At 39.2% G+C, this 12,862-nt stretch overlaps 1 protein-coding gene across 1 annotated transcript; it reads left to right on the forward strand.

Annotated features, from left to right (window-relative positions):
* Positions 1-1,068: 1,068 nt before the first annotated feature.
* admb (adrenomedullin b) lies at positions 1,069-2,345 on the forward strand. Its single transcript, XM_085357733.1, has 3 exons — positions 1,069-1,172; positions 1,608-1,733; positions 2,060-2,345. The coding sequence occupies exons 1-3, from the start codon at positions 1,069-1,071 to the stop codon at positions 2,343-2,345; spliced, it is 516 nt and encodes a 171-aa protein (XP_085213859.1).
* The last annotated feature ends 10,517 nt before the right edge of the window (positions 2,346-12,862 follow it).

Raw genomic sequence — 12,862 nt, forward strand, 5'->3', positions numbered from 1 at the left:
TCACTTGGAAGTGCACAAAAGCACACTCTTCTTTCCTAAATTGCCACACTGCATGCGGTTGCCATAACAGCACAGCGCTAATTTACACATGGTTAGCTTTTTTCAGCTATTTAAAACTAACAGATGGCTCGCTAACACTCAAACGGAGTCATCCAACACACACATTTCAATTTATTTCAGTTATTAACACATTTAAACCCAAAATAACTGCCTTAAAGCATGCAAGACCACAGAGTGTCCTCTGTTAACCCCTCTAAACAACCGATTCCTTCACAGTTGCTGAAAGAAAAGACCAAAAATATGTAAATGGACTTGCAAACAAGTCTTCCATTTACACAATCAAATACAAACCTTTGACAGAGAGAAGCAATGTAGTTAGGTCAATTTGCAAAACCCCTGAAATGCAAAAAATTCTTTCAACACTTTCTCAAAGAGAGAGGTGGGGGGTGGAGTAATAAATCAGAATTATGTAAGTATCTATTAGTCACGCTATTTGCGGACTGCTGTGTCGATTATAGTCTCTATCTACGTGTTTTTGGTCTGACTGACTGTACATGTGGGGTGGATGGGGTTGACATGAACTGTCCCACAGTCCCTCCCACTGGGTATGGCATTCAGGTGCAACTCCCTCCCTTCTACTATAAAGCCTCTCATGTTAGCAGCATAAACTTCAGACTTCAACTCATGGTAAAGTCTTTACAGCTTTCACCAAAAACAACAACAACAAAAAAAACCACACAGCTAAAGTAGTAAAGAACAAACTTGGATGTGCATCATTAATTTTGTACATCACAACACAAACTAGAGCCAGAGGTAAGTGAATTTGTCGCTGATTTCTATTTGAGTAAGTTTTGTAAAGAATTTAAATTCTGCAAAATTGGTGAAAAAATTCTGAATCACTGGAAGAAAATATTTTATTTATTTATGCTGTTCTGTGCAGAAAACTCCACATGTTACTGCAATAATGTGTCTAAAAGAGCTTCATCGTTCAGATGTTGTGGTAATAGATAAGGCATGACCGCTTCAGTGCCATTTCTGTCTGTTTACCATTGGCAGCTCCCAGCCAACATGAGATTATCTCTGCACACCATCATCTGCTGCTGTGTTTTCACCACAGTCCTGCCATTGGTAAAAGGGGCCACAGGAGAGACCAACGCCAGCCTGAGAAAAAGGTAAGCTCTCAGAACATTGTGTTCATTCTACATTCATCTAGTAGAATAAGATGCCCACTGTTGGTAACACAAGGAACTTTTATGCCAAGTAGATTCTGAATTTTAGTTTTTTCTTGACATAAGGGATTATTAAGCCAATAATGATAGATATATGTTTTTTTTTTACTTGAATATAGTATAGCTACATCAGCACTACATTTCATAATGGGCAAAGTTGTAGTGTCTTCAGTGGACACTGTCTCTGAATGTCTTTTATTCATTGCAATTTCCTTTTACTCACTACATGTACGTGTGTATGAACATATTTAGATTGTATAAAGTGCTTTGAGTGGTTGAGTAGAGTAGAAAAGTGCTATATATATATCACTTAACATCAGTGATAATGTGACAGAGTTGAAGTTTTGTGGTTAACTACCTGTTTGATCTTTGTGGCAGGTCTAGAGTATGGCTGCAGAGCCATATGAAGAGAGACTTGCGCAGTCGCTTAGTGACAGGCGATGACCAACATTTTGGTGGACCGCAGCAGGACAGGCTTGCCAAAACTCTCCCAACCCCATCAAGGTAACAAGAAACATTGGATTGGTGACCTAGAGTCACATAGTCATTCAGTGTGCTCCTAGTTATTTTCCTACTTAGAATACCCCCATGGCTGTCATTTGTGAGAGGTGTTCAAATTTTAAAAGTGTTAAAATTCAGAATTTTGAAGCATCTATTTTTGTTCAAGACGCTACAAATGAAGTCTGAAAATGATCCATTCTCTACTGGATAAAACATGCAAAAATCTAGATATGAAACATTTTGGATTTTACACACTGTGAACATATTATGTGTTGCCAAGCTAGACTTAACAGCACCTCTAAAGCAGTAAATCTTCCCCTTTTTTCCAGCTTTGGCCCAAATATAAGGTCCAGGAGGTCAACGTCAAGTCAGTCTGGTTGCCTCCTAATCACATGTATATACCACGACTTGTTCTACCGATTGAGCCTGACAAAGAAGAACGCTCAAACAGACACCACTGCTCCTAAATCAAAGATGGGACCGGGTGGCTTTGGACGTCGCCGCCGCTCACTTCTGGATGCCACTCAGCTCATCCTCGAGACAGGAACGCATAGATGGAGCACGGAAACTGGTCAGCGAGTCAGCAACCCCAAAAGCACCCACACGGTGGCCTAGGGCAGGCATGAGAAAGCAAAGGAGAGTCCCTGTTGGGGTTATGTGAGCACTGCAGATGAAGATTAGTCCACGCAGAACTTTTATTCCACAGATTCGGCGCTAGATATAGCGAAAGACTGGCTGCTACATCTGCACAGCCCATCGGAGGAAGCTCAAACCACTCTGGATGAAAGGAAGGTTGAAATAAATCAAACTGAGACGTTTGTGTGCACATGCTTAGGTTCAGGTTTCAGTGTCTCTGAACAAGTGTTTGATTTATTGATGAATTCAAGCCAGACCTATGGGACTTGACAAGAATGTCTGTCTCTTCTTCAGCATCCAAAGCGAGCTTGGCAGCTGAGACAGAAGACAATTCATGTGGATCTTCTCCGAAACACAAAGCTTGGAGGAACACATTCTGCAACAAGGGAGCCTTTTTATTTTACTTTTTCTTCAAGGAATCAGCATTACTGGGCCCCAAACTATCAAATGCAGAATCCTCACAAAACTGAACTGAATGTATCGAATTGCTTGTTAGCTACAATTTTTATATATAGATAAACATATAAAATATGTACCTTATATGTTAAAATATGAAAGACTACCTTATAATGTATGCAACTATAATTTCCAACAACAAAACTACATATTAAACATCTTTAGTTTAACTTCAGTGAAGTATCTGATGTATCTGAAATGTGTCAATTTTTTTGTTTTGCTTTTTTATTTCTATGTATGTATCTAAACAATGAGTTGTACCATTTGCCTTCACTTGATTACACCTTTTTGGAACTTACTCATATTTAACATGTCTTATGCATATTTATCTGCACCTGAAGCAAAGCAGGCCTTTTAGTTTGGGGCTGAGCTTTCACTTAAAGGGAAGGAGAAGGATTGATGAGCTGATGAAAGTGCTGTGCTGCCATCTAGCTTTGCAGCAGGCTTATGTGTAACAAATGCAGGCCAAGCCATTTCAAAGCATCTACTTTGGTGTGTTAAATGTTAGGTTTATCGCCTCCTATATTTGAATGTTATAAATCATAATCATTTGCTCACAATTCAGCTGAAATTACTTGAAAAGGTATTACTGAACCAGATTAATGTCTTGCTTCGAATACCAGGAACTTTAATAATTTTCAGTAATAAATGAACAAATAAAACAATAAAATAAACTTGAAGAAACCTTTCTTCTGTGATCCACATCAATTATTTACCTTGTGTGTGTCTGTGTGTGCGTGTGTGTGCGTTCGTGTTAGGGGGAAACACATGGCGTGTCCCTTGTCATTTAAGGATTGCGTGTGCTGTTTAATAAAATTAAACTCTGAGTCATATTGAGAGCAAAATATGTGACCCAGTGGTTTACATTCCATTCTAAAAATAGCACTACTCATCACCTGCACTGTCTCAAGAAACACATGTACTAAAATTACATTTGTATTGGGTAAACATGTTGCTCGGATTGAGTAAGTTCGACCTCTCGGGACAATAAATTACGTTTTGGCACAAATGTGACAGTCCAAGTTCTGCTTAATGGAGAGGAGAGTGGTGTGCTCTTTTATATATTAGAAACACTTACATGAGGGCTAGAAAGATATAATCACTGTGGAATGTGACCCCCAACCCACACACACACACACGCACCTCCCTGTATGCTGAGTGGTCACAGTGCCCTAAAATGATAAACAGATTTGACATAAATGACATAAATTTGACATAAAAACATCAACTTCCCCTCTAGGAGGATTAAATGCTACGATGGTCTCTGGCTTTGCTATGGGTTTGTTTGCAAAGAATCCTACAAACATTTGAAATATTCAATTATAAAAAGCTCATATTTCACCCATTGCTGTTGCCTGTGTTATTTAATGTGCAAGTAATGAACAAATGGCACACAGACGTGAAGTTTTCTTCCTCTTGTCAAGTCCAGTAAAGAACTATCAGTCCACAAAATAAAGATGTTGGAGTGGTTCATCAACATATTGCATGTGCAGTATCTTGAAAATGGTCAAAGTACACCCTTTCATTTCTAAGGATTTACATATCAGGACATACAGTAAAAGCCAAATTGCAGAAGCTGTGTATGCAAAACTAAGCTGCTGCCATAGGAATTCAAAGCTTAGGTAACAACCAGGTGCTGTTAATCAAGTGCACCAAATTAACTGATCAACAGCAAGTTTGAGTGCCTCAATAAAAACACAGACATGCCGTCAGTTTGCTGTGGAGCATTGAGGTACATGTTAATACGTTAAAACGTTACTCATCCAAGTGACTTCCTCAGTCTCAGCTGACTGCAGGTTTTGCCCAATCTTATAAACACTACCTTTGCACGATGACTGAAACCAGCCCACTGAAGGAACATTGGGCTGTGAGGTCAGTTCTTTGATCATTGATATGCACATTTTCACGAGTACTACTTACAGAGTTGGGGAATGGCTGCAGTCAGAGCATTGTAAGATGGTGAAAGATGTCTTTCCCTTTTCACATAAATGGCCTCCTTGACTCTCTGCTCAAACCAGCATTCCTCCCTGTCCAGGGTATATACATCCTCATCACTGAATGAGTGGCCCTGGCCTGTAGGTGTAGACAGACTGCGGAGTCCTGGCCTGATGAGTTAGCTCTTCTGTGTTATGACATCTCGTCAGGCCAGGACTCTGCATTTATGCTAGTTTGAGTCATTATGCACATGTACTGTTTCTCCCACTGAAAACGCTACATCCAGATGAACAGAATACATTTTGGGGGATTTCCTTATCTGGAAGATAGAGCATGCATCAGGACACTCGACTTTTCTAGTGCATACAATACCATCAGGCGAACCCTCCTGGGTCATAAGCTGACAGGAATGCAAGTGGATACCTCTCTTGTGACCTGGATTATTGATTACCTGACACGAAGACCACAATATGTGTCTTCAACATTGTGTGTGTCTGACAAGATGATCAGCAACACGAGGCCACCACAAGGTACCGTCCTCTCCTTTCCTCTTCAGCCTCTACACCAGCGGTCCCCAACCTTTTTTGCGCCACAGACCGGTTTATGCCCGACAGTATTTTCACGGACCGGCCTTTAAGGTGTCGCGGATAAATACAACAAAATAAAACTAGTACCGGTACCGAAAAAAAAGATGATTTATTCATAACACACGTGAAAAGACCCAGGAAAACCGAGTAAACGATAAAAACGATAACAAAATAACACTGAAAACCGATAAAACCCCTGAAAACCATACATTTCACACCTGAGCCTCAACTCTCGCGGCCCGGTACCAAACGACTCACGGACCGGTACCGGTCCGAGGCCCGGGGGTTGGGGACCGCTGCTCTACACCACAGACTGCAGCCACTACACAGAGACCTGCCATCTTCAGAAGTTTTCTTATTACTCTGCAGTGGTTGGATGCATCAGTGAGGGTGATGAGTCAGAGTACCGGGCTGTGGTTGACCCATTTGTCACATGGTGTGAGCAGAATCATCTGCAGCTCAACGTGACAAAGACCGAAAAATTGATCATAAATACCTTGGAGAACACATAGATAATAAACTGGACTGGGACCTTAAGTGCATGAACGCATGTCTGCAAATGTGAATGAAGTGAAGCAACGCTGAAAAGATGAGTGAGCCAAGTTTTCTCCACAACAATCTGAGAGACTGATATGTCATACAGAAAATGATTACTTCAGCTTATTTGTGCTAAAGGTGGGTCTACAAGCTATTAACAGATGGGCAACATGATGCTATGTCAACACAAGACAACCCCGAGTCTCCACTTTTGTGTTAAAAGTTCGGACTTCAAACTTTATACCAGTTTTTAAATTGTGTTGATAAGCTACGTAAAACCAGTTATGCTAAAAATGTACATAATGTTTTTCCTGAATACTATCTTTATGTTTACTGCAGGAAGAAACTGTAAAAACAGCGTTTTCTAAGGAGAGCGCTCGAAAGTGATACACCTCCTGCTTTCAGGTCTGCAGGTATCAGGCTTATAATGTTTCATTTATCTTATAGTGGACAGAAATTATTGTTTGAAGTGGCAAAATCCTCAATCCTGATTGAGGTTGTCATGAATAAATTATGACAACCTCAATCAGGATTTTTTTCTTAAGTATTTTTATTCATCTTTAGGCATGAAAAGATGAATAAAAATACTTAAGAAAAAAATCCTGATTGAGGTTGTCATAATTTATTCATGACAGGGTTAAATAACAATAATTGCAATGGAACACGTCATACATCTATAGGCACATTAAACCACCAGTGGGCGGCAGGGTATGGAGTGACACATCAGTGTCCATTGTAGTTGTTTATGTGCAAGTATACCATCAGCACTGACACCAATACAAGAAAACAGCACAGCTGTCCACTGTAGTGACCACTATGCGTGAAAGGGCTAATTACCAGAGGTGGGACCAAGTCATTGTTTTGCAAGTCTCAAGTAAGTCTCAAGTCTTTATCCTCAAGTCTCAAGTCAAGTCTCAAGTAATGTCAGGCAAGTCAGAGTCGAGTCTCAAGTCACTGGTGTAAAAGTCCGAGTCAAGTCACAAGTCTGAAATTTTGAATTTCAAGTCCTTTCGAGTCGTTAAAAAAAATGAAAAAAGCATGTTGCAGTTATATGCTAAATGTAAATATTAGACCATGTAATTTTTAAATCTGTGTTTTTCTCAACACATGACAAAATAGTGAACTTAGAAAATATACACAAATTGTGAAATTGCACCTCTTTAAAATGCAGCTCAATTAAACCTAGCTCCAAGAATAATTTTCACCGACAGTTCTGAGATAAGCTGCATGTTATTCTTGGATGCGGTTGTAGGACCGGCTTTAAAATCGCATGACAAAAATATCATACATAAATAAATGATATTTTTAAAAAAAATATCATTTAAAAAAAAAAACTGCATCACCAACGTAGCCTGGAAAACATTTGCTAGTTAGATGAAGTCAGCTATCTCATCTTAGCATATTTATATGCATATTTATAATTATACGGTTCTTGGAGTGAGTGCACACACTCATGAAGTTTAGTAACTTCAGGTCACTGCAACAAGCCCAGGTACAGTTTACCGACGGATGGGTACAGGACCTTGAAATGCACCGTGTAGAACGAAAGACCATCGTACGTATCATAAGTTTACCAGTCTCACAAATCGTCTTCATAAATACACATTCGTTAACCGTTTATTAATAGGACCTTTGAGCTCAACGGTAATTAATTAGTAGTGGAAATAATTTCTGGTAGCGTCACAGAAATGTAGCAGTGACAATAATACTGTATGCTGTAATCGTACTGGGCAATTAGTGATACAAAAAACCTGTTTTATCCTGTGAATAAAAGTATGTGTTTTTGTCAATGTACCATAATAACAGAAGCGAAATGCAATATTGTGTCAGGACAATTCACTATTTATGCACAATAAACAAAGGAGCATAGCGCGACAATTTCTGTTCAGCGCCAGACTTGCTTGTAACCTATATCACCAATTATGTTAAGAAAAATGACGCATTAACTACAACAGCAGACTGACCTTTGTGGAAATGCTTGGAGCAGACTAACCTGTGAGCTGGAGTGTTCTGGGACGTTATATTTGATCTTTGAATGGCTGCAATCCAGGCCATCCGTCGCGTCTTTGTTACTTCGGAAACATGGCTCGAACAATTTCTCCTCAATGACGTAATCCGATAACAACCGATCTCTTTACCCGTCGGCTTCCCGTGGCTGTCATGCGACCGGCTATTTGCAGTTAATAATACAACAGCTTCTTGACATTTTTGTGTTTCTTTTTATCGCTGTGTGACTGATTTCAATTGAAAGCCTGCGTGCGCTAGTACCGCTTGCCACGAGTTCCCAGAATCCTTTGCGGTTCTACCCGTGAATGACGTCACATTTTCAATCTCTATATAATATGCATGTTAAATTTTATATTTGGGGTAAAATATCAAGTCTTTTCAAGTAAACCGGTTCAAGTCCAATTCAAGTCCCAAGTCATTGGTGTAAAAGTCCAAGTCAAGTCACAAGTCTTAGAACATTTTTTCAAGTCAAGTCTAAAGTCATAAAATTAATGACTCGAGTCTGACTCGAGTCCAAGTCATGTGACTCGAGTCCACACCTCTGCTAATTACTTTATCAAAGTAAGTTGCTCAACACTGCTAATAAAAAATAACAAACTGCAGTGCACCAATGTTAAAGTAATATCAACATTTTATAAATTTAGAGTCACCCTAAATTTGAAGTTTGACCAGTTTGACCTGTCCACCTGCTGAATGCGCAGCTGCTGTGGCACTGTATGCTACAGCAGCATTGGACCATAAAGAAGAAGTATCATGAATACACAAAGGAGTATAGGGCTTTAAAAAAAAGTATCTAGCCAACCGAGGAGAATGAACTTTCCGTCGCTGTCCAGATGGTGGTGTTGCAAGCATTACAGTAGCATTACCTTATGCTGAGCATACTCAGGACCAGTTTACTAGTATTTCAGACGTGTGTAGCAGTGGTATGCTACACACACACACACACACACACCACCACCACCACGACCACCATTTCTATATCAGTGCTCTGTTGACCAGGTCAGGATCAAACATCTTGACCTTGGTCACAGGAACCTGAAATAAAAAAAAATAAAAAAAAACATTGTCAAAATTTACTTCTCTTTTCAAAGTGGTGGAGAAAGCAATCCTTTTATAGAAAAAAGTCACTTCCCCATGTTTGTTTATATTTGCACACACACACACACACACACACTTTCTCTAATCAAATACCCTAAAAGGAGACGGTGACTTGTCGCCAGCCCAGTGAATTACACATACAACTTAAGTTGACAAAGAGGGGTGGGGCTTATGAAGTCTCAAGGCTTTTAAAAAAAGTGACACAGAACTGCTTGTTCATACAAACGCTTCCTCCTGCACTTCCTCTACTGCCAAACAACACTGATGCAGATTACTTCCTTGTTTGCTACACCAACTTTGTACCTCCTTCATACTTCAACCCGGCAGTGACAGCCCGAACCAGCCCGGTGTCTGCTGGAACCTGCACTGACAAGGCTTCAGTCTGCTGACACCTGACAACGCTCTCTACAGTCCCAGGACGTTTTAGCTTTGTGCAAAGCCCTGCCAACAGTAAGTACACGGCAGTCATAATGATTCTTTGTGTTTCCATTGTTTATATTAACTTTATGTCATTATCAACACACCAGCATTGCTTTTAGCACTTACCTCCTTTGCATGGTGAGCTCTGGCAGACATACCTAGATATAGTTTGCATATAGATTAAAGATCTTAATATGAAGGTGCATATTTCTATTTCTTTTTCTTTTTGCTTTTTTGGCTTCCAAAGGAGTGAGCATCTGTAGGTATTAAAACAAAATAAATGATATATCTTAAACTGCAATCTTAAGGCACAGTCAAACTTTTTTAAGGCAACAGTTAGCTGTGGTTAACACTGCTGCCTGACATCAAAATGTTTCTTTTTCCTTTTATTCTGAAACTTTGCTCCTAATGTTGAATTCACAGCATGTCTGTGGATGTATTCTTGCTCTCTTTACAACACAGTCCAAAACAAGCCTGATCAAGTACGGCAGCCGCACATTTCCCAACAGGTACCAACATGTGTCTTAGTTAACTAATACAAAAAAAAAAAAAAAGGAAAAATCCCAAACAAAACTAGATGCCGACTAATTGCCTTAAAAATAGGACTGGGTGGTATTCATTCTGTTTCCTCTGTTGTAGAGGAATAAATACAAGACTGCGTTACACCCTAGAAAGACACGAACCCGTGATACAGATCTAGTCAAATGACACTGATGAATTTATGCATGGCACATGGTGCGTGCTTGAACAGTTCATGCACATCAAAGAAGACACTGTGGCAACGACAAGTTTCCCACAAGTACCAAGTTGTCAGAATCTCCTTTGAAATGCTTAGTTTGCACATGCCTTTGGAGTTTTTGCACTGGTTTGCTGTTGTTTTCTCTGGGCTATTTACACCAACAAAGCAACATAATAGAATAGAATAGAATAGAATAGAATAGAATAGAATAGCCTTTATTGTCATTGTACAGAGTACAACGAAATTGGAGTGCCACTCCCTTGGTGTAAGTTTCAATAATAAATATAATGTAAAATATAAAAAGAACAAAAAAACAATCGTAAGTACTCAAACAATAGTATGTACAATATATACAGGATAGCAGCATAATATAATGACAGTGACAGTATGGAATAGGTTCAATTGTTTTTGTGCTTATTTACTACGGTGATAGCTCTGGGAAAGAAGCTATCCCTGAATCTGTTTGTCCTGGTTTTATGTGACCTGTACCGTCGGCCTGACGGTAATAGTTCAAACAGTTGATTGCTGGGGTGAGAGTGGTCCTTGATGATATTGCCAGCTCTGCTGAGGTACTGAGAGTTTGCAATGACCTCCAGGCTGGGCAGAGAGCAGCCACTGTGAAGCCACATGATTGCTACTTTTAGCTTGTGACAACTTGAGCTTTTATGTGAGATCTGGAATATCAGACAGATTTTATTCATTCATGTTCTTTCAATCAGGTAATTTGTTAATGATTCAATTATTTTTGTATTTTTTTAGACAAATTCTTCTAGACAGCTAAAAACGACTACCTCCTTAAGTATAATCCGCTACAACACTGAGATAACACCTGATGGCAGCTGACAGGATTCAGTCATGTTGGCATTGTGAATATCTGAGCCTGGTCTATTAGATGTCACTTCCTGTTACAAATGACTTCTTTTTTTTACCTTCTGGCACCAAATACTTCTTCATAGAAAACTGCTAGATAGTTGAGCTTACGATGTTGTAGCCTTTAATCTGAAATTATAAAAGGAGTTCTCATAACGAGTGTGAACTGGTGATAGAGAAATTAAATTTTTTTTTTAAAGTTACACTTCAACACATAGTTAAGTAGTTAAAATGTGTTATAGAATCAGCACTCGCATCTGATGCTCAGCAACTGTCTGCACATACCAGGAAAGAAATGTTTCTGAAATGAGCTCTTTTCAGTCTTTAACTGCTAATGCATTATGTGGATATTTTTTAATTCTATTGTTCATGTTTAAAATGAATGTAAATGGCATTCTATACTAAAAAATGACTACAGTACTTTTCACATGGATGTTGTGACAACACTGACACTGCATGCTGGTATAGAACTTTGAGACACGCAAAGCTGTGTGTAATGTAATGTTGTGTAATGTATACATAGGATTATAAACCCTAAACTAAGAAAACATAAAAAAAAAAAGCTTGTGAAACACAACAGCCAAAGACATTAATTTGGCCTCCAAACTTCCCAGATTCCAATCTGATCAAGCAACCACGAACTCTATCAAGTCAAATCTAAAGGCATTAAGGATCCACCTCCTTCATTTTGGTTCCACACAGCACAAGACACTCCCAAAGGTGTCCCAACAATGGCCATACTGGTTAGAGCAGTTTTTGTCAGCAATTTACTGAAATGACAGTTGTTCAATGCAAACAAAACAAATTAAGTGGGACGTTTTGTTGTTGTTGTTTTTTTAACTAACGTTTTGCCCAAAACACAAAATACTTCATTTTACAAAAGTCAAATTAGAGTTCCAGTCCCTTAAAATATGTCAAGTAAACAGCTACATTCAATTTATGATGGCAACATAAAATAACAAAGTAATAAACAAAACTAACTGCTCATATAAAACCAAACCAAAGCTAAACAAAAATGGGAGATTAAATATTGTCTGATGATCCCTAAAACTTTCCTCTTTTTAACATAATGGGAACACTCCAAATACAAGTAATGCATTTCAACTTCTTCTTTTGGCTCCTCCCTTTATGGGTTGCCACATTGGCCAACAGCAGCACAGTCTGCACCGTCACCCTGTCCGCTAACAGTACCAGAGACGCTCCGGTATGGAAATCTCATTCTTGATGATCTCCATGTTTGACTTGTCACAGACTTTTTGTCCTTCCTGACGCAAACCTCCCCACTTTCCAGTTCACTGACTTCCTTTCAACAAATTCCAAGTTAAATCTGAGCATAATACACGAGCATTTCAAAAACTACGATAACTCAAACAGTCAAGTCAAAGTTGTGTAAAATCATGGTCCTCGGGGTGTGACTTTGGGTGTGACCGTCACTCAAGCAAACAAAGGTAAGGAAGAAGAGATTGTGATGCGAGATAAGGCTGTACTGCTTTGCTAGGAGCCATTAAATGACACCTTTAACCAATGTCAAGTTTGAGTAAATGCTGCCTTACTGAACAACATATGTGTGCAGTGTTATTTATTAAAGCTTTGTTTCTTCTAGATCAACTCAAAATGAGTAAGAAAATCAACATGGCCCTTTTGAAGCAACAGTCGACACCATGCATGGGAAAGGGTGAGTAAATAAAACCATGCAGGACAAACATAATATACAAAAGCACAACAAACAGCGATCTCACTAAACACAGGCATTCGTCTCACTCCCACGTATTCAAATGCAGCTATTACACGGTTTATCACGCATCTGTTCACACACCACTTAAAGTTAAACTGTCTGCTGTCTGCAA

Source organism: Diplotaxodon limnothrissa, linkage group LG7, assembly GCF_057381915.1.
Source record: "Diplotaxodon limnothrissa isolate DT_005_m linkage group LG7, D_limnothrissa_male_GT1.1, whole genome shotgun sequence".
NCBI classification, from domain to species: Eukaryota; Metazoa; Chordata; class Actinopteri; order Cichliformes; family Cichlidae; genus Diplotaxodon; species Diplotaxodon limnothrissa.

Excerpts from the sequence above, each read along its gene's own strand:
- admb (XM_085357733.1), top strand. The coding sequence starts at position 1,069 with ATGAGATTATCTCTGCACACCATCATCTGCTGCTGTGTTTTCACCACA. Across the intron at positions 1,173-1,607 it reads AACGCCAGCCTGAGAAAAAG|GTCTAGAGTATGGCTGCAGA; the intron begins GTAAGCTCTCAG and ends TCTTTGTGGCAG. Across the intron at positions 1,734-2,059 it reads ACTCTCCCAACCCCATCAAG|CTTTGGCCCAAATATAAGGT; the intron begins GTAACAAGAAAC and ends CCTTTTTTCCAG.